This window comes from Pleurodeles waltl, chromosome 8, assembly GCF_031143425.1.
Source record: "Pleurodeles waltl isolate 20211129_DDA chromosome 8, aPleWal1.hap1.20221129, whole genome shotgun sequence".
Classification (NCBI taxonomy): Eukaryota; Metazoa; Chordata; class Amphibia; order Caudata; family Salamandridae; genus Pleurodeles; species Pleurodeles waltl.
Window position 1 is genome coordinate 1,502,416,227 of NC_090447.1, and position 26,005 is coordinate 1,502,442,231.

At 45.3% G+C, this 26,005-nt stretch overlaps 1 protein-coding gene and 1 pseudogene across 1 annotated transcript in view; one reads left to right on the top strand and one right to left on the bottom strand.

Annotated features, from left to right (window-relative positions):
* LOC138248826 (uncharacterized) overlaps positions 1 to 12,657 on the top strand; it is a 121,627-nt gene extending 108,970 nt beyond the window's left edge. The window contains exons 19-20 of the mRNA XM_069202766.1: positions 6,233 to 6,320; positions 12,342 to 12,657. Coding sequence (XP_069058867.1) covers positions 6,233 to 6,320; positions 12,342 to 12,452 — 199 coding nt within the window. The 3' untranslated portion in view covers positions 12,453 to 12,657. The remainder of the gene's footprint in view (positions 1 to 6,232; positions 6,321 to 12,341) is intronic.
* Positions 12,658 to 22,179: 9,522 nt separating this feature from the next.
* Positions 22,180 to 22,288, bottom strand: LOC138252361 (5S ribosomal RNA; annotated as a pseudogene).
* Between the last annotated feature and the right edge of the window lie 3,717 nt (positions 22,289 to 26,005).

Consider the following 26,005-nt stretch of genomic DNA (forward strand, 5'->3'; position numbering starts at 1 on the left):
GCAGTCAACATGGTTAGGCCTTGTAGGTGTACTGTAATGCAGGAACTCTTGTTTTGCTAAATGTAAGTTAGTGGTGTTGAATAAATTATTTGTGTTTGACAAGGTCAACCTTATTGTGAGTTCCTTTTTGGTGGTGATTTTGTCTGAGAATTATCTCACTCTTGCAGGGCACAATAAAACTTGATGGTATTCCAAGCCTGGTACTGTATTAGAGTCCTCTGTAGGGGCACCAGAATCTTTTTATTTTATTTAGACTCAGATTTTAGTCTTTTCCACATGTATGTATATGTGCATAATGTAGTGGGACTTCTACAGTGTGGACCTAACAAATAAAGAAGAGGAGTACTGTACGGAGGCAAGGTGAATGGGATGATTCACGATCATGTGCAGTGGGGATGGGGTTATCTTCTAGCTGGACTAAGCAAGCTAGAGGAGCTACAAGTTCTTTAACATTGGTGGGCAAGGCTCTTTGAAGGAATGCCCATTGACACGCTTCCTGAAACGAAGCAATGACGATGAGACCATCCTCTATCGTGGGATTCAGTCGATAGCCTTGGTGCTTAACTTGACAAGACTTGTTCCCTAGTTTCTTTTTTGGTGGTGGTTGATTTTCAATCAAGTGTTGTGGCTTTGCGTATTGTGCTTACCCCCGAGATGTTGGGTTTATTGACCAAGTAAAATGAGGTGTTGGTTGTTACAGTAAATTTTAACAATGAAGTAGACTAGTAGAGCCTGTGAAGTTTCTCCGAGATGTGGTTTTGTTGTCCTATTTCTGTAGGGCTTTGAGTTGGCAAGCAGCATGAGCAGGACATTTCATTGTGGCCAGGTGGCTATCAGCAATGCTGGTGAGCACAACAGTGCCACAGTCCAGATCCGCAAGGACAGCGTTTTACATCGTGGCTCTGAAGTAGTCTTGGAGAAGGTGTGATTTTACTTTTCACAAGAGTGAGATTGGTAGTAGGCTTTTTGCATATTCCTAGCAATATGATGCCTGTCGGAGAACTTGCTGCTTAAACTGAGCAGTGAATACCTGCAGGTTGATTTGGTATATACCATTGTAGACCTGTTACAATGAAGACTTTATACTCATCAGTTTCGGCAAACAATGTCATTGTTCTGTCTACTGTTAGAATACCATTTTATAAAACAATTTAGTTACAGTCCTGCACACAATTGAACAATACCTGTAAGTACATAACGCACTTTGGCTTGTAAATCTCATACACTGGACTCCCACACCTGTATGTCTTCTGTGATATGATCTAAAAATGGTTCTAACCACATTAAGGAACTGGAGCCGTTAAGTTTACATTACATTCTGTTGTAGGTCCTTAGCGTTCTGCTCTTTCTCTCCCCATGTCTTTACTAATACTCTATGTGAATTGATCAAAATATATAAACGCGCCTAAGGAAATTTCTGTAGTATTACCAAGAGTTCAGTCACCAAATAGTTTCAATCTTTGTCAGCAGATCCTAATTTCCACAATAGACTGGTATCTGGAATAATGTGAAACAATCTTAGTGCCCATGAGAGAAGCTATATTTTGTCCAAATTACTTTATTTACCTCTTAACCCCATTCTGGTCAAAATAAGGCAGTATCTGACAATTCTTGCTGGGTTCACTTGCTATTACATTAGATAGGTGGGTGCTGCAAATTGTGCTGAAGGTCTACTGCCTGCCTTTTCTTTTTGGGCTGCTGCACCTTCCACTCACCTCCAGGGACCCTATTTCTGTTTTGTGGCAGGAAGTGCAGCCCTTTTAGCCAAAGGGACTATTGATGTGGTACCAGCGCCAAAAGTAGGACATGGTAGTTATTCCTGCTACTTTCTAGTGCCAAAGAAGGATGGTGGCCATTATTCAGTTTTAGACCTGTCCTCTCTCAACACCTCCTTCTGGAAAGAAAAATTAAAAATGCTGACAGTGGCCCAGGTCTTGTCTGCCCTCGACCCTGGAGATTGGATGGTGGCGATGGACCTGCAGGACGTCTATTTCCATATATCCAGTCTGCAGGCCCAATGGTGCTCCTTGTGGTTTGTGGTGGGACAGGAGCATATTCAGTTTGCTGTGCTCCCTTTTGATCTCACCAGTGCCCCTTGGCTGTTGAAGAAAGTGGCAGTGGTGGTGGCAGCAGGCTCGAGAAGATCAGTGCCAGTCTTTCCCTACCTCAGCGATTGGTTTTTGTAGAGACTTGCCCCAGGCAGTTGTCAACCACCGCTAGACTGTGGAGAACCCCTCTCCTCACTGAACGTCACTATCAATGTACCGAAGTCACACCTGACTCCTTTCTCAGACGTCTCCCTTTATCAGAGCTATTCTGGACATGACTCAGTTTCGTGCCTTTCCCCTGGGAAAGAGAGTCCAGGGTATGATCCAAATTTTTAACCCTCGATCCTGGATTTCATTGAGGTCGACTGTGAGGCTTTTGAGTCTCATGGCCTCCTACATCCTACTCGTCGAGCATACCAGGTGGCATATGTAGGCTCTACATGGGGATCGGAATTCTCTGTGGGCTCAACATCAAGGGAACCTCTCTGACAATGTTCAGATTTTGGAGGAGACAGCAAAAGAGCTGCAGTGGTGGTTACTGGATCATGATTGGGTCAGCGGCAAACCCCTCTCCCTTCCTCACCCAGAGCTCACACTGGTGACTGATGCATCGCATAATGGTTGGACATCTGGGAGAGGTGAAGATCAAAGGCCTCTGGTCTTCGGCAGAGTCCTGGCTTCATATCAGCCTCCTGAAACTGATGGTCATCTTCTTGGCATTGAAAGCCTTCCTTCCTTCCACCAAAGGGAGGTTGATACAGATGCTCATAGACAACACTACCTCCATGTGGAACTAAAACGAAGAGAGCGATGGTGTCACCGACCCTGTGCCAGGAGGCGGTGCTGTCTAGAAATGGCTGGACCGCCAAATAGTATCCTTGGTGCTGAGCCATCTGATAGGACCATTCAATGCCAGGGTGGATGAGCTCAGCTGTTGGTATCTAAAGGATCACTCGTGGCAGTTACATCTGAAGGTGGCAAAAGGTCTTTTCCATGAAGGGTGAGAGCCTTGGCTTGATCTGTTCGTCACTGCCTGAATTAAGCAATGTCAGCACTTCGGTGCATTGGAGTTTCCATGGCATCTGTCGCTCAGATGCATTCTGCCTCGAGTGGAACTCGAGACTCTAGTTTGCCTTTCCGTTGATTGTGATCCTGCCCAGAGTTCAAGAAGATCAGAACCGGACAGCATAAGTCATCCTAACGGCCTCAGATTAGGCACGAAGAGTTCGTTATCCAGAACTCCTGAGTAATTGTCCTCAGATCAGGTTCCCCCTCTGGGAGGATCTGCTGTCAAAGCAGCAGGGCAGGGTTCTGCACCTGGGCCTTTGCAATCTCCATCTTTATGTTTGGAGATTGAGCAACAACAGCTAAACATCTTGGATCGTCCACTGGAGATCATTGATGCCATCCTGGCAGCCAGTCTCTTGACAAAAACAAAAACTGACTTTTCTTGAGAAAGATTTGTGGCTTGGTACAGTACTTGGCAGATAGACCCCTTCAGTGAAAGTAGTCTGATTTTTTTTTTTGTTTTTTTGTTTTTACCGTAGCCCTCCAAGTCCTTTCTCTGGCCAAAGTTAGATTTAACCCTTCTGCCCTTTAGGCCTTTTTGTGATTACCAGATTTGCCCTCATTGTGCAAGTCTCCAGTTATGTTCTTCTTGAAAGGTTTACAACATTTCTTTCCTCCCTCTCTCTATTATGCCTCAGTGGGACGTTAACTTGACCCTCACATTTCTGATGTGCATACCATTAGAACCACTTGACAGCTGGTCATTTTGGTTCCCCACCCTCAAGCCAGTGTTCCTAATAACATCAGTGCAAGTACAGCACTTCAAGTTCTTTGTGTTAATCATCTGTACACTACCTTCTTTCTTAGCCAGTTGGATTTCGGGCACAGGCATCCTTCTTGTCTAAAGTTGTGACAGATTTCCATGTTGGTCAAAACGTCACCTTGTCAGCGTTCTATGCTGTGCTTCACCCCCTAAGGAGGAGGAGAGACCCCACCCATTGGACCCCAAAAGAGTGCTGAGCTTATACATGGATTGTCCCAAAGTACACCGGGTAGACAATCAGCTATTTGTGGGTTTCTCTGGGGTGAAAAAAGGCAAGGCTGTTATGCTCTGCATTAGGGTCTGCTAAAAAATAGCCTCTGAGAGGACTGCATGCTCATTTTACCAGGGTCAAAGCTGGTACCACTGAGTTAGCACTCTGAGTCCCTGTCCTAGACATTTGCCAGGCGGCTACTTGGGTGTCCCTCCATACATTAACAAAGCACTATTGTCTAGATAGTCAAGTTTGCCGAGAGGGGCATTTTGCCCGTTCGGTCAAGATGCCCTAGTCATGCCCTACCGCAAACACTTACAGGTGTCTAACACGCACCTGCTCTCATTGTCCCTATTGTTTTTCCTCTCAAAAGGTCTGAGCACGTCCTCTTGTGCTGCTAGGCCTACTTTCCTGGGGGCATTAGTACAATAACGCACTAGTGGTTTGTGAACAATTATCACAAAAATCACAAAAAATCAAAAAAACGTATTACCTTAATATTTCTTCCCTCACTGAAACAACATATTGTAGGCTAGGTTCACTAGATTCTGTTAATGGAGCAATGAGTTCTTACTGTTTACCATTCAACTGGCCCCTAAGCCTTGGAATGCCTCCATCAGCCTCTATGAAAGTTACAAGCCATACTTTCAAGGAAGCCATAATTTGATTCCAGACTTTTTGTTTTATTCCCAAGTTACTATTTTTCAGAGTATGTAGGGCTAGAAATTGATACTAGTAACCAATATGCTAGTATCATTTCTCCAAGCTAAAAACTTGGCAAGTTGATAAAATCCCAGGTTAGGGCAGGTGTGGACTACTGTAATTAGTCTACACTACCCTACCCAGAAAACTTACTGACCGGCGCAAATGCTACAGAATCAGGATCTGTGATAAAGCTTACTGGGGCAAAGGTACAAAATGCATGCTGAAGCTGGCACCACACTAAGGGCCTAATTACGACTTCAGCGGTCGTTTCACAGGACCACCGAATCCGTTGCAGGCAAAAGACCGCCAGTAATGGAGGTCTTTTGCCCGCCATATTAGGAGAGTTCCGCTGGGCCAATGGGCGAAAACAGTATTTCCGCCCGCTGGCCCAGCGGAACACTCACCACAACATTGATGCCAGCTCGTAATTGAACAGCAACCGTAATTCGGGCAGTGAAATGCACAATGAGGCTGTGCATGGGGGCCCCTGCACTGCCCATTCCAAGTGCATGGGCAGTGCAGGGGCCCCCCGACACCCCAATTCCAGTAGCCTTTCCATGGCAGTATTTACCGCCATGGAAAGGCTGGCAGATGGGGACTCGTAATCCCCAGGGCAGCACTGCTTGCAGCGCTGCCCTGGAGGATTACAACCGCCGGGACTGCCAGGCTGGAGACTGGGTGCAGCCTGGCGGTGTCGGTGGTTGGACCGTGGTGGCTCTGCCACGGTCATAATGGGGCAGTCGGACCTCCTTGTCTGGAGTGGTCGGACCGCCCTGTCAGCGGCTGTCCGACCGCCATCGCGAGGCTGGTGGTCTTAAGACCGCCAGCCTCGTAATGAGGCCCTAAGTACCAACCAGAAACCTCCATTCAGCATCCACCCACTTACTCAAACAATGATCCATCAAGGGAAGGAAATACTGCGACAGACCTCTGGTTGGTCCAAGGCCCACATATGTGGTATACCCTACACCATGATCTGAGATCTGCACTTAGCTAAAAGTTGTTCAGAAGACATCTGAAACCCTAACTATTCAGACTGTAGCTGCGCAGAGAAGCTTGATAAGGGACATGATTTCTCACCAGCTCGACTGGACTCTGTCTTCCTCTTCCTTTTGAATTGTATTATTTGGCATGTTCTGTATATGAAAGGCTACATGCACTGCTTTACAAAACCTGGCTTGCTTATTTCTGGTCAGTAGTAATACAGAAGCCCTTGGAGTTTGGCTCGGAAGTGCATATGATACAAAATTGTAGCTGGTTAGTTGAAATCAGATTTTAGTTTTTAATGCAAAATAAAGAGCATCCGAATTGGTGAAATGAGTGTAATTTACGTCTATCATGATTGTGGGTGAAATATCTTTAATAACTCTGTCATTCATGATCGCTCTGTTCTTAGCTCAGGGTGGCATATGACTCTTTTTGCTCTTTTTTTTTTAGATTTATGCAGCTTGGGAACTTCACTGGCATTCCCGGTCTCGTAGTGCCAGCTGGCTACAACTCGTCAGGGCTACCAGTCAGCCTTCAGGTAAAAAAGATGTTGATTGCAATATAAAGGAAGGGGGGGGGGTGTTTGGGCGGTCTGTAATTGGTCTGTGACAGCCTAGCACAAAGGAAATGCAGTGGAAGCTAATGGTGTGTAGGTGCTTGCTTCTTGCTAATTCTTTGTCCTATCATTATTAACAATTAACATGATTTATGGCTCATGGTAGGAGATCCCCTTGTTCTTACACTGTATCATTGGAAGTCCTTAATGTATCGTTTAGACTGCCACTCATATTGTCAGTGGACAACAAGTACTGCCACTATTCCTGACCCCAGGTTTGATCCTATCACTTTCTAAACACATTATACTGAACTTTTGGAAATTGAGTTTATCCAGACCTTTTTATCCAAGTGGAGAATGTGGATTGTGTGAATGATTGTTGGGGTGCACAGTGAAGTTCATTTTAGATTCCACTTGTAAGTGGCTACCAAAGATAGTGAGGGAGTTGCTCAAAGCACCCCATGTCACTGGAGGGCTGAGAGGCTCTCCCTGCTTTATTCTTTTTTTCTTCCTCAACTTAACCTGTTATAAAAATACAGGAACCTCTGGGTGATGGTGTCAGTGACTGAGGTTGAGACTTTCCTTTGGAGTCATATTCTTTCAAGCTGTTCACTTTCTGTTAATTTCATCTCCGCAAATATACATACTGACGCTAGAGGTACATTTGCGAGAAACTTGGATTGTCAGGGGCTCAGGTGGAATCTGTCCTTTGAAGCGTACCTCCATTCCTCTACCACTGCACCCTCTGCTCCTCCTCTTTGTGATATGCATCTACAAAAAATGACACCTATTGTCTGGGCTCAGTAAACATCTGTACCTGGGCAAGATGGAACCAGTCCACGAGATACTGCTGTTGTCCAGGGTGTTGCCATCAGTGGTTCGTGGAGTGGCCATTCATCCTTTGATTGGTATTTGAACCCTGCAGTAGAGCTGATGGGTGAGCTCTGATTATCACCACTGTCTTGTTTGGGTAGTAGTTTGTTCCAGAAGCCCTCGTTCACCAGCCCAGGAGCCTGTGAGTTATCATAGTGAGCTCTATGCTGCTTTAGGAACATGAAGTCACAACTGCTTGCATCACTTGGGGTTCAGTGCCAGAGTTGTTGCCTTCAACATTTGTTGGTGAGACATTTTTTTTCTGCGATCTCCCCAGCTGCATGGTAACTTGTTCTCACCCTTCATGACACCATCTGATCTCCGGTGGCCTGGGGTGAGCAGAGAGCAGGTGGATGTGAAGGTACTGAGCCTGAGGCTATAAACTGCTTAAATTACTGCATATTGTAGACACTGGTCGCCCAGCTTTGCTTGTGACCAAGCTGGAGAGGCCAGGCCAGAGAGAGAAGGGAACACACCAGTCCTCATCAGAATTTCTAAAGCATGCATCTGGTGTGTATGGGGACATTAAGGAGATAACGTTGACACATGACCCAAAGGAACAGAAGGATGTACAGAAGGAGGATCAGGGAATCTGGGAGAGTATACATATTAGATCTCCAGAACATGACTGAGTCCTGTTTGTTACCACATCCTCACCACCTGCAGTTATCTTTTTTTCATTCCATGTGTAGGAAAGCGCCCTCTTTCTTGGCATGGTTACCCCCATTTTTTGCTGTTGTCAGTATGTTTGATTGTGTCTACTGGGTTCCTGCTAACCAGTACCCCAGTAGTTTTGCTGTCTCATCTAAAGTGTACCTTTTTCGTCCCAGAATTGGCATACTGGTCCCCTCATGTCAGTCCCTAGTATGTGGTACCTAGGTACCCAGGGCATTTGGGTTCCAGGGGACCCCTATGGGCTGCAGCAGCTATTCTGCCACCCACAGGGAGCCCATGCAAAGGGTTCTGCAGGCCTGCCATTGCAGCCTGCTTGAAACGAGTGCATGCACCTGTTTTCACTACAGCTCACTACACCAGGTCACTGTAAGTCACCCCTATGGTAGGCCCTCTAAGCCCAGAGGGCAGGGTGCAGGTACCTGTGTGCGAGGGCACCCCTGCACTAGCAGAGGTGCCCCCACGAACTCCAGCCCCATTTTACTGGACTTCGTGAGTGCGGGGCACCATTTTACATGTGTACTGGACATAGGTCACTGCCTATGTCCAACTACATAATGGTGACTCCGAACCTGGGCATGTTTGGTAGCAAACATGTCGGAATCGTACCCCAATACTGTTGCAAGTATTGGAAGTATGATTCCATGCACTCTGGGGGCTCCTTAGAGGAACCCCAGCATTGCTACCACTAGTCTGATGGGGTTTTCCGCGCAAATCAGCTGCTGCCACTCCTGAGACCGGTTTCTGCCCTCCTGTTGCTTGAGAAGCTTATGCTCAGGAAGGCAGAACAAAGAATTTCCTTTGGGAGAGGGGTGTTACAGGCATGGGAGGGGTAGCCTCCCCAAGCCACTGGCAATACTTTGAAGGGCACATTATGTGCCCTCCTTGCATAAACCAGTCTACACCAGTTCAGGGACCCTGCTCTGACGTGAAACTGGACAATGGAAAGGGGAGTGATCACTCCCCTGTTCATGACCACCTCAGGGGTGGTGCTCAGAGTTCCTCAAGAGGGTCCCTGAGTTCTGCCATCTTGATTCCAAGGTTGGCAGGGAACTCTGGGAGCATCTGAGTGGCCAAGCCAGGCAGGTGATGTCTGAGCTCCATCCTGATATGTGCTTACCTGGATAGGTGACCAATCCCCCTTTCAGGGCTATCTAGGGTCTCTCTCCTCAGTGGGTCCTCAGATTCTGCTTGCAGGATTCCAGCAGGACTCCCCTGCAACCTCTGCTTCAACTTCTAGCCTCTGGAACCGAGACTGGACCCTCCAGGAACCTAGAAGCTGCAGATCTGCGAGGAAGACTCTTTTGCAACATTGTGCCCTGAATTCCTGCCAGCTTTGCAACATTTCCCTGGCCTTGCATCCTCAGAAGACTGCAACTCTTCAGCCTGCACAAGAAGAAGGAGGAATCTTCCTTGGGGTGAAGGCATCTCTCCCCTGCATCTGCAGGTACCTGGCTGAAACGCCAACCGGTGCATGGATCTCCCCTCATTCGGAGTGGCGTGGGTCCTGCTTCACGGGTGGTGGTCCGGAGAGTTCCTCTTGATCCTCTCTACCAGCTTTCGCACTTTGGTGGTGGTAAGTCCTTTCCAATCCACGCAAGACAGCACCCCCATGCACCACATCCTTTGCAGCTGCCAAGGCTTGTTTGCTTCACCTCCAAGGGGAACTTCAGGCGATGTGTAGCTCCAGCCACCAGCACTCCCTCCTACAACCACTGGGCCTCTGCGTGGTCTTCCGACGACGTGGGAGCAACTTCTGTGGTGCTGCATGGGCTGCTTCAGCAACTTCTGTGTCCCTGTCCTGTGGGAGACTTGTGAGTGCTGCCTCGGCTCCTGTGAGCCTTCTGTGACGCGGAGGGTCCCTTGTGACTCCCCCTCTTAGCTAGAGTCCTCCTGGACCTTGCTGGTGCCCGGAGCACCACTTTCCCCCAATCGCGAAATTTGCCTTTACCAAGTTTTGCTTGTGGAAATCCTTCGCGAACCTCATCTGCAGTCCGGCTTGCATCGTGGGACACCTTTTGCACACATCACGAACTCTCCTTCAGCTTCTGTGCCGCAGTGCTGACCTGTCTTCCTTCCTCATCGACCAACTGCAAAAGGTACCTCAGGGTGGGTAGTATTTCCTACTCCCCCTGGACTCCACAGACACTTCTGGACTTGGCCCCCTCTCTCCACAGGTCTCCATCTTCGGTAATCCACCGCTGATTTCTTGCAAGCTGTTCTGAGTGTCTTCTTGATCTTCTTTTCATCCTTTGGGGTGGTTTTGGGGAAATCCAGTGTTTTACTCCTGCATTCCTGGTCGCTGGGAGGTACTGTATTACTTACCTGTGTGGTTTCTGAGTACTCACAGCTCCCTTCTACACGATTTACTTACCTAGGTGGGGGCCCTGTTTTCGCATTCCACTTTCTTAGTATATGGTTTGGGCTGCCCCTAGGGCTACTATTGCTTATTGCTATTTTACACTGTTTTCTAAACTTTTTATGCCTCTTACTGTTTATTAGTATGTGTGTGTGTGTGTGTATATATATATATGTTCGATGGCATGTGTAGCTGCAGATACACATGCTGTGCACATCCCACCATCTAGTGTTGGGCTCGGAGTGTTATAAGTTGTTTTTCTTCGAAGAAGTCTTTTCGAGTCACGAGATCGAGGGACTCCTCCCATTTCGGCTCCATTGCGCATGGGCGTCGACTCCATCTTAGATTGTTTTTTTTTCCGCCATCGGGTTCGGACGTGTTCCTTTTCGCTCCGTGTTTCGGGTCGGAAAGTTAGTTAGAATCTCGGAAAAATCGTCGGTATTGTTTGCGTTCGGTATCGGGTTAGTTATAACAGATCAACACCGATTTTTGAAGAGCTCCGGTGGCCCTTCGGGGTTTTTTTGATCCCCCGTCGGGCCTGGTCGGCCCGGCCACGTGTCTCTTCAAGGCTGATGGAACGGACCCCATTCCGCTTCTGCCCAAAATGTCACAAGTATCCGTATACAGATCAGCATCTGGTCTGTAACTTGTTTTTGTCTCCAGAGCACAAGGAAGATACTTGTGAAGCCTGTCGAGCGTGTCGGTCCAGAAAGACATTAAGGGGCCGAAGACTGCAGATGGCGTCGGCGCCAACAGGACAAGGGCATTTCGAGGAGGAAGAAGAAACTTTCTCCATCCAGGAGTCGGACTCAGACGAGCTCGATCCAGAAGAAACGCAGAAAACCGTTAGTAAGACGTCGAAACATAAAACTCACGAGAAGACCACAAAAGCCCAGGGGACGCCACCGCCAACAGGCCATGGCTTAACCCGAAAAATAGGTGACCGATCATCGGCACCGAAAAAGGGCACGCTGGTGTCGAAGTCATCCGACTCCGGTCGAGATACCGCCACTCAGCAATCTCGGGCCTGAGACAGCGGCTCCGAGCAAGTTCGGCACCGAGACAGCGGAACCGAAATAAGTCGGCACCGAGAAACCACAACGCCGAAGATAAAAAAAGGTTTCGTTGGAACCGAAAAAAACAGCCGAAAAGGTTTCGATACCGAAACATCCGGCCTTGGAACCGAAAGCAAGTTCCTACACAGAGGAACAAGGACTGTCATCACAAATGAAAACACACAGATTTGGACAGGAACTAGAGTCAATGGAGCCAGACTACACCCAAAGAAGGCTCCACATCCAAAAAGAAACGGGGAAGATCAGCACTCTCCCTCCTATTAGAATGAAACGCAAACTTGCCTTCCAGGAGAAAGACAAGCAGCCACAGGCAAAGGTGGCTAAACAAGTAAGCCCGCCACCGTCCACACAACGCTCTCCGAAACCATCACCAGTAGCCACTCCACCAATGATGCAATTTTGCCTCAGACCTGACTTGCACTGTTTTTTGATGCACAACCCCCATTTTCCCATACGCCGGCGCTGCCTGGTGTGAGTCTTTTTTTTTTATGCACACCAGTCCGCAGCGCCGGGTAACGTCATTCCATTAATAAGGCGCCCGCATGGCGTGTTGGAATGGCGTTAGCCGGCGGTAAATTTTTTGACGCACAACTGCATTGGCGCAGTTGTGCGTCAAAAAGTATTAATATGGGCCTAAGTCTCAAGTCACTGACTGGAAGAGGCCTGTATTAAGAAGCTGTGGGGTCAAAGGGTCAGACCCTTCACACTCTAAATATATTTGGAGAAGGTAGGTCTGACTCTGCCAAATCCAGACCTAAACATTACCCACAGATTGTTTAACATGCTGAAAACAATTAACGTACCGTATAGAACTTGCACAACATGGTCCTTCTATTTGGGCACAGGTTTTTCCAAGTTTTGAACTTCCAAGAATTTGTGGCTTAAATATATTCCAATGTTTTTTCTGTCTGGGATACTTTTTGTTTGTAGTGTGGAGGATGCTGTCTGACTGGATGGTGCATGTATTAAGCTCAAAGGCGAGGTTCAACCCATAATATATCACCTTCCTTTTTATATTTGCAGATTATGGCCAAGTGGTGGGACGAGGAAGTTCTGTTTCGTGTTGGGATGATGGTAGAAGAGTTTCGCAACTACACCAAAAAACCAAAGATCTATTATGACATTATTTACTGAGAGACAGTACTGAGAGACATGCTATCTGGCGTTCTGTGGGGATCTGTGCCCTTTCCAGGAGGGCATGACGTCACGCTGAGCAAAATAGTGCAGTGATAGCATTGCCCTGTTATTCATAGGAAACATTTTGATAATTATTAGTTGATGTATAGAAGTACAGTTTTGACTAATGTTTATATCATGTCTAAACAACATACCGAAAATGCTTACTTGTTTGTAGTTGCAATTTGTTTTCCAGAAGGTTATTCATTAGATATGTTTTGAACCAGGATTGGTAACATTGCCAAGTTGGGGAGTTTTCTACTCTCATGTTGAATGTGAAATACAGTGCTTTAGACCAATGAACAGGTACCACAATCTAAGAAATAACCTAACTGCACGTTTGGAATACCTACCCTGATAAAGTCCCAGATTTATCAAACCTTTGCGTTGTGCTTGTGTCATGCAAGGCAACGTAAGAATAACACAAAGGTTTCAGTAATGTTTACAAAGCCTTTTCCATTCTGCATCACACATCCAAAGAGGGAAGTGCCTCTAGGGATTGTTTTTGTGCAGAAAGTTGTCCTTTCCTGCCTTAAAAATAACCGTGCCTGTAACACAGGCCCCCTTGCACTAATGGTGCCAGGGTGTCTGCGTTGGTGCTGAGCAGCACACATTGCAGCAGCACATGGACCAAGCAGAAACACTCCATATCTTTGTAAATATGGGGCATCTCTACTCTCTTTCATGCAAGGCAGCAACTTTGCTTGCTGCCATTGTTGTGTACAAGATTAACAAATATCCCCCTGAGTGTTTAAAAAGTTGTAACACACAAACGTTTTCAAGTTACTGAGCTCTATTGCAGTTTAGTTCAGTTTCAGAACGAAAACCCATTAATGGATGAAGAGGTTTGAGATCTAAAAGTCCTATGCTGTTGAATTTTTTTTATGTCTAGAGAAAGATAAATTAGTTGTGAAAGGTAAAAGTTACTGGGTTTTTTAAGAGCTTTCTGACCTTTTTCAATAATTTATGATGAGTTGATACACTTCGACTTGACCAGTCATCATACCAATTATATTGCTCTCTTATAGCACTCTGCCTCACACATACAAGCTTTCTTCACAGACCCGGAGACATTTCTTTATTAATTAGCAGAGAATATTGTGTTAGCACCTCATCCGCATTCCTAATGGGTGAGTGTTCATCTAGAATACAGTTGCAGCCAATGTTAAAAAAAAATATCCTCCTTCTGCCTGACTCTAAAATTCCTTGGTAACTCAGAACAACCCGTCTTATTACCCTCTTGCTGAGCCATGGACTCCTCTGCGCCTATAGGTAAGTGGTTTCTGCCCTTTATGTAATGTGTCCACTGTGGTGGTGTGTGCAACCATTGTTATGCAATACGTCCAGTCATCTGGTGTTTTCTAGCTTGCCTGTGAGGCGTGTTGTGGTCCCAGGGATGCCTCTGGCATACTTCTCCAACTTCCCCGCTTGGCTATGTGTGCTTTGGAGGTGGAGTGGTGCTGCATGCTTGGAAGCTTTTATATTTCCTGAAAGTGGTATGGCTGCTTCTTGCGAGAGGAGGGAGTTGGCTCATCAGTGGATGCATGAAGTGTGAGCAAGTGGCTTTTTTCTGACCTGCCTCTTTCCTTCACTTTTCCCAAGTTTGGCATTTCATGGCTACTCTACTGAGAAGCCATCTTGCTTGTGGGAAACACCAGGCAGCCTTTCTCCATTTCCTTGACACTTCTAGGGCTGCAAATGCTGTGGGGAAAAAGTGGATAGGATGCCTTTGGCTCGCCTTGGGGACTTCTGGTGTCATTGGAGTTGAAAGACGTGTACTTCCACATCCTTATCCATGCCAACCATCAGCCGTTCCTGCACTTTGTGGTAGATAAAACCACTTTCAGTTCCTACTACTCCCCTTATGCAACCAGGTTGTTAAATAAGGCTCTTACCTTTCTGGTTGGTCTCTTACATGCTAAAAGGGTGAGGGGTTTGTCCTACAATGACGATTGGGTAATTCCTGACCTCTTCTCTTCCAAAGGCCCTGGAAGATGCCACTGTGATGTGCCAGTCTATAAAGGACCACAGTATTCTCATTAACACAAAAATGTCCCATTTGCTTTCTTCTCACAAGCTGACATCATCAGGGCTCCTTTCCATACAGACCTGGGTGTGAGTTATCTATTGACGGCAGATCAGGTGCCCAGGCTACAGTCTCATCTCTTCCATCTGTTAGAGGGGGTGCTGCCTCTCTCTGTGACTGGTTACACCTTAAAAGGGATCCTATCAGCCACTACTTGTGTATTTCCATAGGCCAGGTTCTGTTTAAAGCTACGGGTCAATTAAATCCTGGATCATCAAGTTTTGGCCTCTCTGGAGTTCTGGCTGCTTCACTTTGCTCCTCAGACAGGGGAGGGAGGAAAGGTTTTTATGTGGCCAGAGGCTCACCTTCTATTCCAGTTTATTTCGGCAGATCTGTACAGGAATGACAACTCTAGCTGATTTGTTTGCCTTTCCTGAGGATTCACTTCTGTCTTTTATTTGCAGCCGTTCTTTATCCACAGGATGAGGTAGTGTAGTGAGTTGGATGCCCTGTTTCTTCTTGTGGCCACAGGGGCTTCCTTATGCCTTCCCTCTCATTCTGCTAATCTTTGGGTTATTGGCTTGGCTTGAACAGGTGAGGAGAGAAGGCATAGCTCAGGTGCGGCACTGCCATATTTGTTTCTTGGTTTTGCTGGACTTTGCTCTTGATCCTCCCTTGTTTCTCCTTGTGCTGCCATCATCTCCACTCTCCCATCCCCATCTCATGATTGCAGGGTTTTGGTGTCTTCTCATAATGATGTAAAGTTGATGGTCCTATGTTTTAGGGAAGTCGCTGTGGCTATTCATCATGATCATAACTCTTCTACCATGAAACTATATATGAAACACTGGGTCCATTACTTCTCTGGCTGTGGTTCCTGGAGCTTGCATCCCTTAGAGTGCTACCACTTTTGGGTGGTTTTTTTTGGTGGGAGATTGATTTTGGTATACCAGGTTGTGTCAGCTCTGCACAGCATTCAGGCATTTAGGGAATCTTGGTTTGACGTATCCCTTTTGGTTCCTCTGACTTCTCGCCTTCTACATAGTGGTGTGAATTGTAGGCCTGCAGTTAACTCCCAGGTTCCTTCCTTGGATCTATCCTTACTCCTTCATCCTCTTCAGGTTGCCTTTTTTTGAGTCATTTTCCAATGTTCCCATGAATCTGTTTTTGGCAACGGTACTCTTTCTGGCAGCACTTAAATATTGGAGGGTGGGGAAGCTGGGTGTTCTCCTGTGCCAGGGACTTTACATGAATTATTTCCCACAAAATGTTGTACCCAAGACACCCTAAGGTGTTTTGCCAGGGGTAGAAAGCCTTCTGTTGGTACCTTAGAGCAAACTCATGTGTTCCCACTCTCGCGCTGCAGGGATGCTGAGGTCCCTCTTACTAGTCTTGTTGAGGTTCGTTCCACCCAAGGAATGGTTGCCCGTTGAGTTGAAGTAGATGGGTCTGGCTGTCCTGCCTACCTGGGTGGTTTCTGGTGCTTTTGTTCACCATCACAAATTGCTGGTGGGTAGTTCTTTATTATAAACATGTTTCTTGCCTTTAAAAAAACAAATCCAATCATGAGAAAAAACAGAAGTTGGCCAAACATTTCAGGTGGTAGCGCATAGTTTTCCTGAGGCCATCATTAAATTTTGACGGAATCAATCTAAATGAAGGTGGCTCCTCCAGGAATCTCATGCCAATCTCTAAGGGGTATCTCAAGCCTCGTGTTAGGGGGAAGAATTATCAGCACTTCAGCGCTGTTATGTCTCCTACATTATCTTCATGTACAAGAATGCATGGGACCTATTACAGGGAGTCTAAAACCTCCCTCCAGAATTGCTGGACAGCCAGGCAAGCCTAAACAATGTGGAGAAATGTAGCAGTCATTGAGACTTAAAAAATGTTAAAGAGAAGTCTCATCCAATTTTAAATCGTCGCTCCATCATATATTTCAGTTCAGTCAAGCAATAGCAGGTTTAAATCCCTACTGTTCCTGGTGAAATAAGGGCATCTCTCCACTCCTCCTCATCCTCTGAAAGGTCTCCATTCTAAGTTTCTTGTAATTTAGTAAAGGAGTCTGGAGCGTTAATCACTAAGGATTTATAGATGTAGGATATTTTCATATCTCCCAACTTTCCTATTGTGAGCTTGGTTGAGAGAGAGACTAAATTCCGTAGTCTCAGTTGCCTCCCTCAAATAGGGGGTGATGGCATGTTGCAGCTGGAGGAAACTTAACAATTACGTGTTGTGTAGAGCGCAACAACATTGTAATCCCAAAAAAGAGAGACAACCCATCTGGGCAGGGTTGAAGAGAAGCCACCTGGAGCATAACAGTCCCTAATGACAGCAGAGTCTCAGTCACCAGCCAACCAAAGCCCACTGCAACACACAAAGGGAATCTTTCCAAATATTCACCACTTACTTGGTGGTCAGAGGGAAAGTCGGAGTAAGCTTTCCCCTCAGGCAAGGTGTCAACCATTAACTGTCTCTCTGAGATAATGTCAGGTTGGCTGTAGGGCTAAAAAAGCAATCATTATTTACCAAAAGGTGGGAGATACTGTAGTAAGAGACTGCATCAAGGATCCCTAGACCACCATCTTATGGGGACGTGTAGATCTTGACCGAGAATACCCTGGGTGCACCTCATCCCCTTAAGTAGCTTTGGAGCAGAACATTAATGATACAAAAGAACAAAGTGGAAACCCACTAAAGATAGTTTTGGATGGCTAAGAGTAATTTTAGTAGGAAGACCATTCTTGTAATCAGCACTTTACCCATTATGGACAAAGGAAGTGAGGACTAAAGGGCAAAGTCCTTCCGCAGCATATCCATCTGAGGGGTAGTATTCCCAGTCCAAGTCTGGGCCATTAAAAAAGTAATTTATACCCCCACCCACGTGTGCGAAGCCGTTTGGCTCAAGTTTCATAAGCTGAGCTGTAGGTTTGATATACCTGTTGTCAAATGTGTCATCCTTTTCTGGTGCTTTCATCCTGGCTTCCAAAACTTATGGATGCCGGACTTGGAAAACTGATTATTTGGAGAAGGCTTCTCTCCTTCAGATATAGTTTGGGGGAAGAAACTTTTTGGTGATCAGTTCGATGCAATCTTAATTAAGTCATTCAAAGACAGAAAGCATTCCCTTTCATATAAAGGGTCAACTTCTAAAGCTTATAGGTCCTCAAACAAGGATTCAAGTGGCTATTTGAAGAAGGAAGAGAGAGGTTATTCTTCTAGCCTCAAAAAATCATCAGAATCTCATGATTCAGCGAGTCTGGCTGGATCCAGTAAAAATTGCTCCTGACTAACCTTCCGTCCCTTCAGTATTGGAGCAGGAGGAAGGCTTCTGGATTTTTACAAGATTTGAGAGCTGCCTAATAGGGGTCACTGGGTTCAGAATTTGATCGGGAAAGGATATATGATAGAGTATGTCACAATGCCACCAAACTCTGGTACCATCGCCACATCTATTCCCAGATACTCTATAAAAAAAAAAGATCCGTTATGGTCAGGGATTTTGACCCTGTTGGAGAACAGGTCAATTGTTACAGTGCCCCCAGCAGGGAGGAGTAAGTACACCTATTCTATTGTTTTTCTTGTGCAAAAGGCCAACAGAGAGTACATGCCAGTGATTGACTCAAAGGGAATAAACATTTGGGTGAAGACCATTCACTTCAAGATGCCATTTTTGCAGCAGATTATCCCATTGGTGTTAGAAAATGACTTGCTTTCCACAAAAGCAAGCTGCCCGAAAGGTTCCCTGTTTCCAAGTTGACTCCTCATTTCCAATTCCATGTGCTACCATTCAGCCCAGAGTGTTTACCAAAGTTCGGATCAGAGCTTTCTGTGGGCCCAGAGAAAGATCATAGATCTGAAGGTGATTTACATCCACAGGGAATCAAGTGTGAGAGCATCCTGCCCACATGCAAGTTTTGCTTGATCAGGCAGATATTTGCCAGAACTGTGGTTTTCCAAGGGTGAACACCTTTTCATTGGCACAGGATATTTTTCTTCCTCTGTTCTGTTCAAAAGAGGAGAGGGCTTGGGCAGTGGATGCTCTTATTTGCCCATGGTTAGAAGGAGTCGTCTATGCCTTTCCCCTACTTCTCAGGTTTCTGATCAAATTGAGAAAGGAGAAATCTATAGCGATTGTGATAGCTCCAGCAATGCCCCGCTCTGCTTCTTTTCATCTGATTATAAGAATGAGGATCCAAGAGGGATTTCCTCTTCCAATAGTTCCTTCTCCACTATGATTTCCCTTCTCCCAAATGATCTAGAGAACTCTCAGGCTAAGGGCCTGGAGGTTGAGATGGCAGGGCTGATTAGGAAAGGTGTTTCTCAAAGGGTGGCTTCTTCTATCCAGGCTTCTGTTCTCTTTTCCTATGCTAGGCACAATGCTTTGTTCCAAAGATGGTCAGATCCCAGACAGTTGATTCCTCAGTCTGTTAAGCTGGCTCAGGAGTTGGATTTTCTGCAGGGTGAGTTTGCTTTAGGTCTGAAGGTGTCAACTCTTAAGATTCAATGGGCGACTGGTGGGGCCTTTGAGGGAATCTTCAGGACGAGGATGGTCTTAATGCAGAGGATATTTAAGGGGTTCCTTAACTATTGGACTTTCTGTTGGCCAGTGTATCATTCCTGGGATATTTTTCTGGTCCTCAGTGCTCTAAAGCTATCTCCCTTTCAGCCTCTTGAGACTGTTGAGATAAGGATGCTAAACTTCCTTCCTGGTAGCAATTACTTCCAGCAGTTTTTTTTTTTTTAAAAATGTTTGAAGGCCATGCTGGTTCTACGATCAGACCCAACTTTTGTGCCCAAAGTGAATTATTTGTTGGACAGGTAACAGGAAGTCATTATTCCAGTGTTTCACCCTAATCCTAATTCTCCTGAGGAGGTGGACTTGCACACTCTAGATGTGACAAGTGTAATTTGCATATCTTATAGACAGCGTTTCAGAGTTCAGGGTTTCTTCTTCCCTGATTGTGACTATCGGACTGGCCAGTAAAGGGGCTACGCTTTCTGTTCAGCCTGAGTAGGTGGGTTTGTTCCTTAATATCCCAGCATAATGGGTAATGAGGATGCCTGTTTCCAGCTCAGGTGGAAGGTTGATCCACTGGAGCCATGTCTACCTCCCTCGCTGAATGTTAGGAAGTGTCCTTGACAGAAATTTGCAGGACAGTGACATGGGCTGCACCTTCTGCTTTCATCAGGTATTACAGGATGGTGTAACAAATACAGAGGATTTTGGGGGCATATTTAAGAAAAGTGGCGCTGCACTGTGTGCAGCGCCACTTTTCTTGCGCCCTTTATCGTCCTCCCTACCGCCACCATGTGTGCACCATATTTAAAATACTGCGCACCATGACGCAGGGTAGGGGGTAATAGCATAATTTTTCGTGACGCTATTGATGTACATAGGGGTCCATTATAAATAATGGCAGTCCCCTTTTAATGCCGGCTCTGAGCAGGCGTTAAAAGTGGCGTAAAAATTGACGCCAGGAAATCTGTTAGATTTCTTTGCGCCATGTTTTCGGCCCCTTTAAAGTGGGAACACCCCCTTTGCATAGATTATGCCTGCCGCAGGCATAATGTAGCGCAAAGTGTTACAAAGTGGCCACTTTGTAAATATGGTGCGAGGATTTTGTCCTTGTTGGGCCACATTAGCATTAAAAAAATTATGTTAATGTGGCACAAGTTGGCGCTAGGGGCCTATAAATATACCCCGTGGTATCTAAAGTAATTTCCTCTATGAGATAATGGAGGAGGGACAAATATAAATAATTAAAGCTGAGCATGAAAAGTCAGTTATCTTGGTCTCTGTCATTTCTTAATACATCCCAACATGTAATTAATCATAATGGAAATGTGGAAGGAGGTAGTGTTCCAGTTATTTACTGGGTAATTGCTTTACTCAGAGTACAGTTTCGCTTAAAATTAATAGCCCTTCCCTCCTGCCCTGTTCTGACCAGGCCAACTGGAGTTTTAGGGGGTGGTGAGGGTTTTAATACTTTTTCTCTTTTTGCGGGTGTGTATGTGAGATGCATCGGCCTCAGTTTGTAAATAATCTAAGCAAAAATGTACTCTGAATTACACAGTTACCAGTAAATAATTGGAACATTACTCCGAGTCCCGCCTCGTATTGCGTGGGATCCATAGCCTGTTTGGCACTTAGGGGAGGACTTTTATTGCAGTAATTATTTTTTATTTTTATGCATTGGGAGCAAGAGAATTGCCTGCCTGTTTTGTATGAGAGGAATCCCCTCACACATTTGTTGTTCCACAAGTAAGGAAGGTTATCAGTAAGTAATGAGATTATCTCCTGAACCACACCAGGTCACGCAGCCACTTTTGGTCCCTTTGTAAACTCAAATTTAAATCTACTCTCTTCTCATGGGGGGGAAAAGAAGATTTAGACTAATCCTGTGAATAAAAAAAACATGGTGGAACTGTAATGGGGGCTTAAAAATACAATGTTTCTGTTGATAGAGATTTAGGATCTCTATGTAAGTTATGGTGGTGAAAGGAAGTTTGACTTTTGATGTTAAAATCAATGAATTTGACTAATAAAGGTGTTTTTCCACAATACAGAGACGTTTTTCCATCCATTCATAGTTTATTAAATCTGCTTTTCTTTTTGCTCTTTGCCTCTACGGAACTAGGAAGCAGTACACACAGGCACTAAAGGCCTGAATTGCGAGTACAGGGTGTGTGGGCCTGGATCGAAATTATGAGGTGTGTAATAATTATCAGGGTCGGAGTGGCAGCGCCTGTTGGGCTGGTCTGACAGTCAGTGTGTGGGACTTTTTTATTTGGCTGTTTGTGGGCCTGTTTTATGGTCTGGTGGGCCAGTTCTTGTTGTTGATTTCCCTGATATTCAAACAGACTGCCTACAGCAATCTCAAATCTTTGCAGTCTTTTGTACTTTGCAAAACACTTATACAGTGTGTCTTTAAAAGTTCAGAACTGCCCCAATTTTTAGCTCTCTGATTCGCTAATATGAGCCAGTTGTATTTGGTGTCTAGGCCTATGTTCTGTCTAGTCCAGTCCTCCTGCTGGCCTCAGCACCATACCTCATAACACCACTTCCTTTCTCAGGGACTCTGGGGAGACAGAGTTCTTTTCAAGTGGAACTCTGACTGCAAGTTTCCTTTTTTTTCAAGCACCCCCCCGCCAATATGCAAATACTGTCCATGCCCAGTGCTGGACCCTGTGTGCACATAGAAGAGACACAGAGACGAGGGTCTAAAAACTGTCTGGTCCAGGGTCCCTGTAGCCTGCGGCCTGGCTCTCTGCCTTCCTCTGCCCCACTTCCCGGGCTGCTGAGGACAGTGAAAGGAGGGAGGCCTGGATCCGGAGTTGGCTCCAGTTCAGCCCCTCAGCAGCAGCTCCACACCGACCGGCAGAAAGCAAAGCCTTAGCTAGGGGTCCCCTTACTTGTCATAGGGCAAATGATTTCTTCATTTTGGGCTGTGTAAAGTGCAGCCAAATTTTCAGTTTTTCTTTGGAAAGTTATAGGGCACATGTATTTTAATGTTATTGCAGTTTTTTTATTTATATTGTCAGAAAGGAAAAAAAAAAAAAAGAGTAGAAGAAATAAAAAATGAAAAGTGAAATTAGAGACCAAGCTGTGTAATTCAGCTCCAGTCGAGCACCACCTACTGTCAGCGAGAGGCAAAATGCCCACAGCACCTGCTATTCCCAGGTGGTCTCCCATCCAAGTACTAACCAGGCCCAACCCTGCTTAGCTTTCGAGATTGGGCGGATTAAGGGTAGGATGGCCGTAGGATGCAGAGCTGGCGTTTCAGGCCTCTTGTGCTGTCACAGCCCACCGGCCAGGAACCTGCTGCTCTCAACCACACCTGCACACTTCCCTTCACTAACTGCCTTTGTTCACAAACTTGTAATGGAGGGCCAAGCACACCCCATCTTGCACTTGCTTCTTTTGCACTTGCACACAGCCTCAGACCGCCCTTTCTTTAGTGCCCAGCGCTAGCAGCAAACAGCAGACCAGCTGAATGCCAGCAGCCTGCCATTTTCACAAAGTGCCTAGGCTTGCTTTCCACTGGGCACTAAGGCACTCCATCAGGCCAAATCTCTACCACTCAGCAGTGATGCTCCTCAGGTTTCCTGATCATCACACCCTTGTATTTTTCCCCCGGTGAAGTCCCAGCAGGCCAAACCTGCTCAAATTTATCAGGAGAAAAGGCCTGTAAAAAAGGCAAAACATGCAGAATTCAGTGTGTTACAAACCTGTTCTGCTTGCGGTGCTTCGCTTTCCTACTCAAAACTGTAAATAGGAGGTATTTACCACACCTGTTGAATACTTCACCCTGGAGTAATAGTATTTACCTCGTGTGGTACATACCTGGCCTTATTCCGACTAACTTGAAATGAAGGCTCAACTGACATTGATTACTAGTGAACTACCAAGATAATTTGAGTCTTGCTTGGCAGTGCTAATGTTCAGTCTGTTGCGGTGTATCATGTAAAGCATATTCTGTTGTGTAATACTTGGAAGGGAAGTGGTTTCATCAAACTTGAAATTTTGAGAAGTCGACTACTGGAGTATCAGAACCCAACCTTTTCTATGCCATTGACAAGAACCCTCATCTCTTTGGCATTATAAACTATTTTTCAAGGCACCATATTTACCATGAAGTGACAACGCTGTAGGATGTCAGGAAGAAAAACATTGCAGAATTAGTGAATTTCAGTGACATCTATTAGAATTGGCACTTACAATTCCTTGTGACGTGCAAAGCGCATGAAGTGACCAGTGATAGGCAGAACCTCCATCAAGTTCAATCTAGCATGTCGTTGGGGTTTCTGAGAACATACAAGCAGAATTGTGTCTATGCCTTGGGTCTAATTTGGAATTAGTTTATGCCTGCACCATTGACCACAATGCAGTGGATGAAGTCCCCCATATCACCTAGCCAGGGGGTGGGCAGCCAAGGCCTATTGAAGAGGAAATTGAAGGCAAATGTTGAAATGACTTAACTTCAGGCCAGTATTAATTGGATTTCTTCCTTTATTACCTAACGGCTGGAGGACCAGACGTCCCCGACTTCCATCTTGAACCCTCGTTCATGCCACCTTCTTCTGGTTCTAGAACTGTGGAATACACCATGTCAGGCACTAAATAACAAACATTCCCTTCCTTTACACAAGGAAACATCACCCATCTTTGGCATTTAAAGCCACTATTTACAATATGAACATAACTGTGCATAAGGTAACTTGGAGTAGTCTGCATAACACTCACAGAAGAAAGTTGATAACATTTTTATAATAATAATAATAATAATAATAATACATAGAGTTGGTAACTGTTCTATACTCATTGGTATCATGGACAACAACTCAAGACCAATGTGGGGAAGTTTTGTGACAGTGCACAACCCAAATGGAACTATAGCGTAGTTTCCTAATCCTCCAACTTGGCAAGCATTTTCTTCATTATATCCTGCCACACCCTCCTCTCCAAACTGTTGAGACCACCATCTTCTTTCTCTCTCCTCCACTTCAGTAGATTTATCTGTAACACAATTAGGCATATAAACAACTGTAACATTTTACACATTCTAATCTGCAAAGATTCAGAGTAATTTAACAAACCTTTACCAAGCCTGCCTGAGTATAACTTTCACCCCAGCTGCAACTTAGAATCTGAAATTATAATTCTACAACACTTACCTTCTCTGGGGAGAATATTCAACTAGCCTAATCTTTGAACAGAAATCCCTTCCACGCAACAATTTAGTTTGGTGTTGCTCGTGTGCTTTTCTTGTGTGTGGTGAAATATGCCCCCATCAGTTTTCTAACTGCTTGTTCCAGGATTCCACCAACCAATTAGTTTGGGGATGATATACATACTCTCTTGATTGTACCTCCAAATTGTCCAAGAAGTCTATTTCCTTTGATAATACCAAGTGGACACTATTGTCAGTAACCAATTCTGCTGAAATCATTTCTCTTGCAAACAGTTCCTCCAAAAACCTAATAACCATTATTTTCTCCACGTATTTTACAAATGTCCTTTCTGAGCAATGTGACTAATAGTCTACAATGACCAAAGTGTACTTAGGGGCTGAACCCACAGTGAGAAATGACAAAATTAGATCACAGGAACCTTTCAAAAAGCCTGTGTGGCCCATCTACAGGCTGTTGTGGGTATGATACTGTTTGCTGCGACATTTCACTTTAAGTGCACTGAATACAATTCCTTTCCATGTTTTCAACATCCTGTTCAAGATGTGGACACCACAAGTCTGATTAGATGCTTCTTTTTATCACATTCATGCCAATACGGCTTGTGTGTGCCAGTTCCACCACTCTCTTCCGTAGTCCCATTGGAACCACCACCTCCGTCCTGCTCAACACTCCATCCAGCAATGACGGGTCTGTGCCCACACTGTCATAACTTCTGCTCTTTACTCAGCTCAGTCATGTGCGGCCAACGTGACTCCACATATTAACTGATCTTCTGCAGGACTTCATTTTTTGTCAGTTTGTTCATTCCACTCTTCATGTGATATGCATCTTGTGGTCCCCTTGCCCAGGCTTGCAAAACACAATCTTTACCGAAGTTATCTGTCTGATCTAACCTCTTGCATATTTAACAGTGATACACAGTCTGCTGTGATGTTTCTTACTCCAGGAACATGCCCTAAATTAAAAATATCCTCCTGCAATGTAAAAGTCCACTTGGCAATACAAAGTGTTGCTGTGGCTGAATCCTTTGTGGAAAACAAATCCAATGGTGGCTTCATCTCTGTTCGTATGGTTCCCCACACATACTGTTTGAAATACACAATCCCCCACCAGCAGGCCAGCGCCTCAGTATCACGACGGAGTATGTTGTTTCTGCCCTTAATAATTCTCTAGATGTGTATCCTGTTGTGACTTCTCTGCCATCCTCTACTTGCAACAGAACTGCACCTGCACAATCATGTTCTTTCCAACTAAGTAGTATATTATCTTGGAAAGACATGATATTAACATTCCCAAAGAAGTGATGCATCTCACTACAAAGAACTGCAGCTACTAACCCTCAGAGCTCCCTCCGGCTTGATGAATTATGATAAAGGCTTGTAACTCTTCTACAGCGATCTGGTGGCCTGCTGTGGAGCCTCCGTTCTCATATCGACTCCATATACTTCAGAGTTTAAATAACAATTTAAGTCTTCGTTCATGTAAAATCACAGCCTCATAACGAAACATAGCCCAACATCCTGAAAAATATACATTTGCCATTGTATGCAAGTTGTACCTAGAACACAAATACCTACTGCGATAGTCATGCCTGATCATCTACATGTATGCAGCCATCTAAACTCCAAATTTTATAATGTACAAGATGCTCCATAAAGCACTTTTATTCGAAGGACCAGCAATTAAAACAAATTACATGTTGAAAACAGACATTGGCAAAGCCAATAGGGCTGGCCCTAGGCCATTTAAAAAAAAATGACAGGGGTGCGTCCTAGAAGGAAGTTGAACT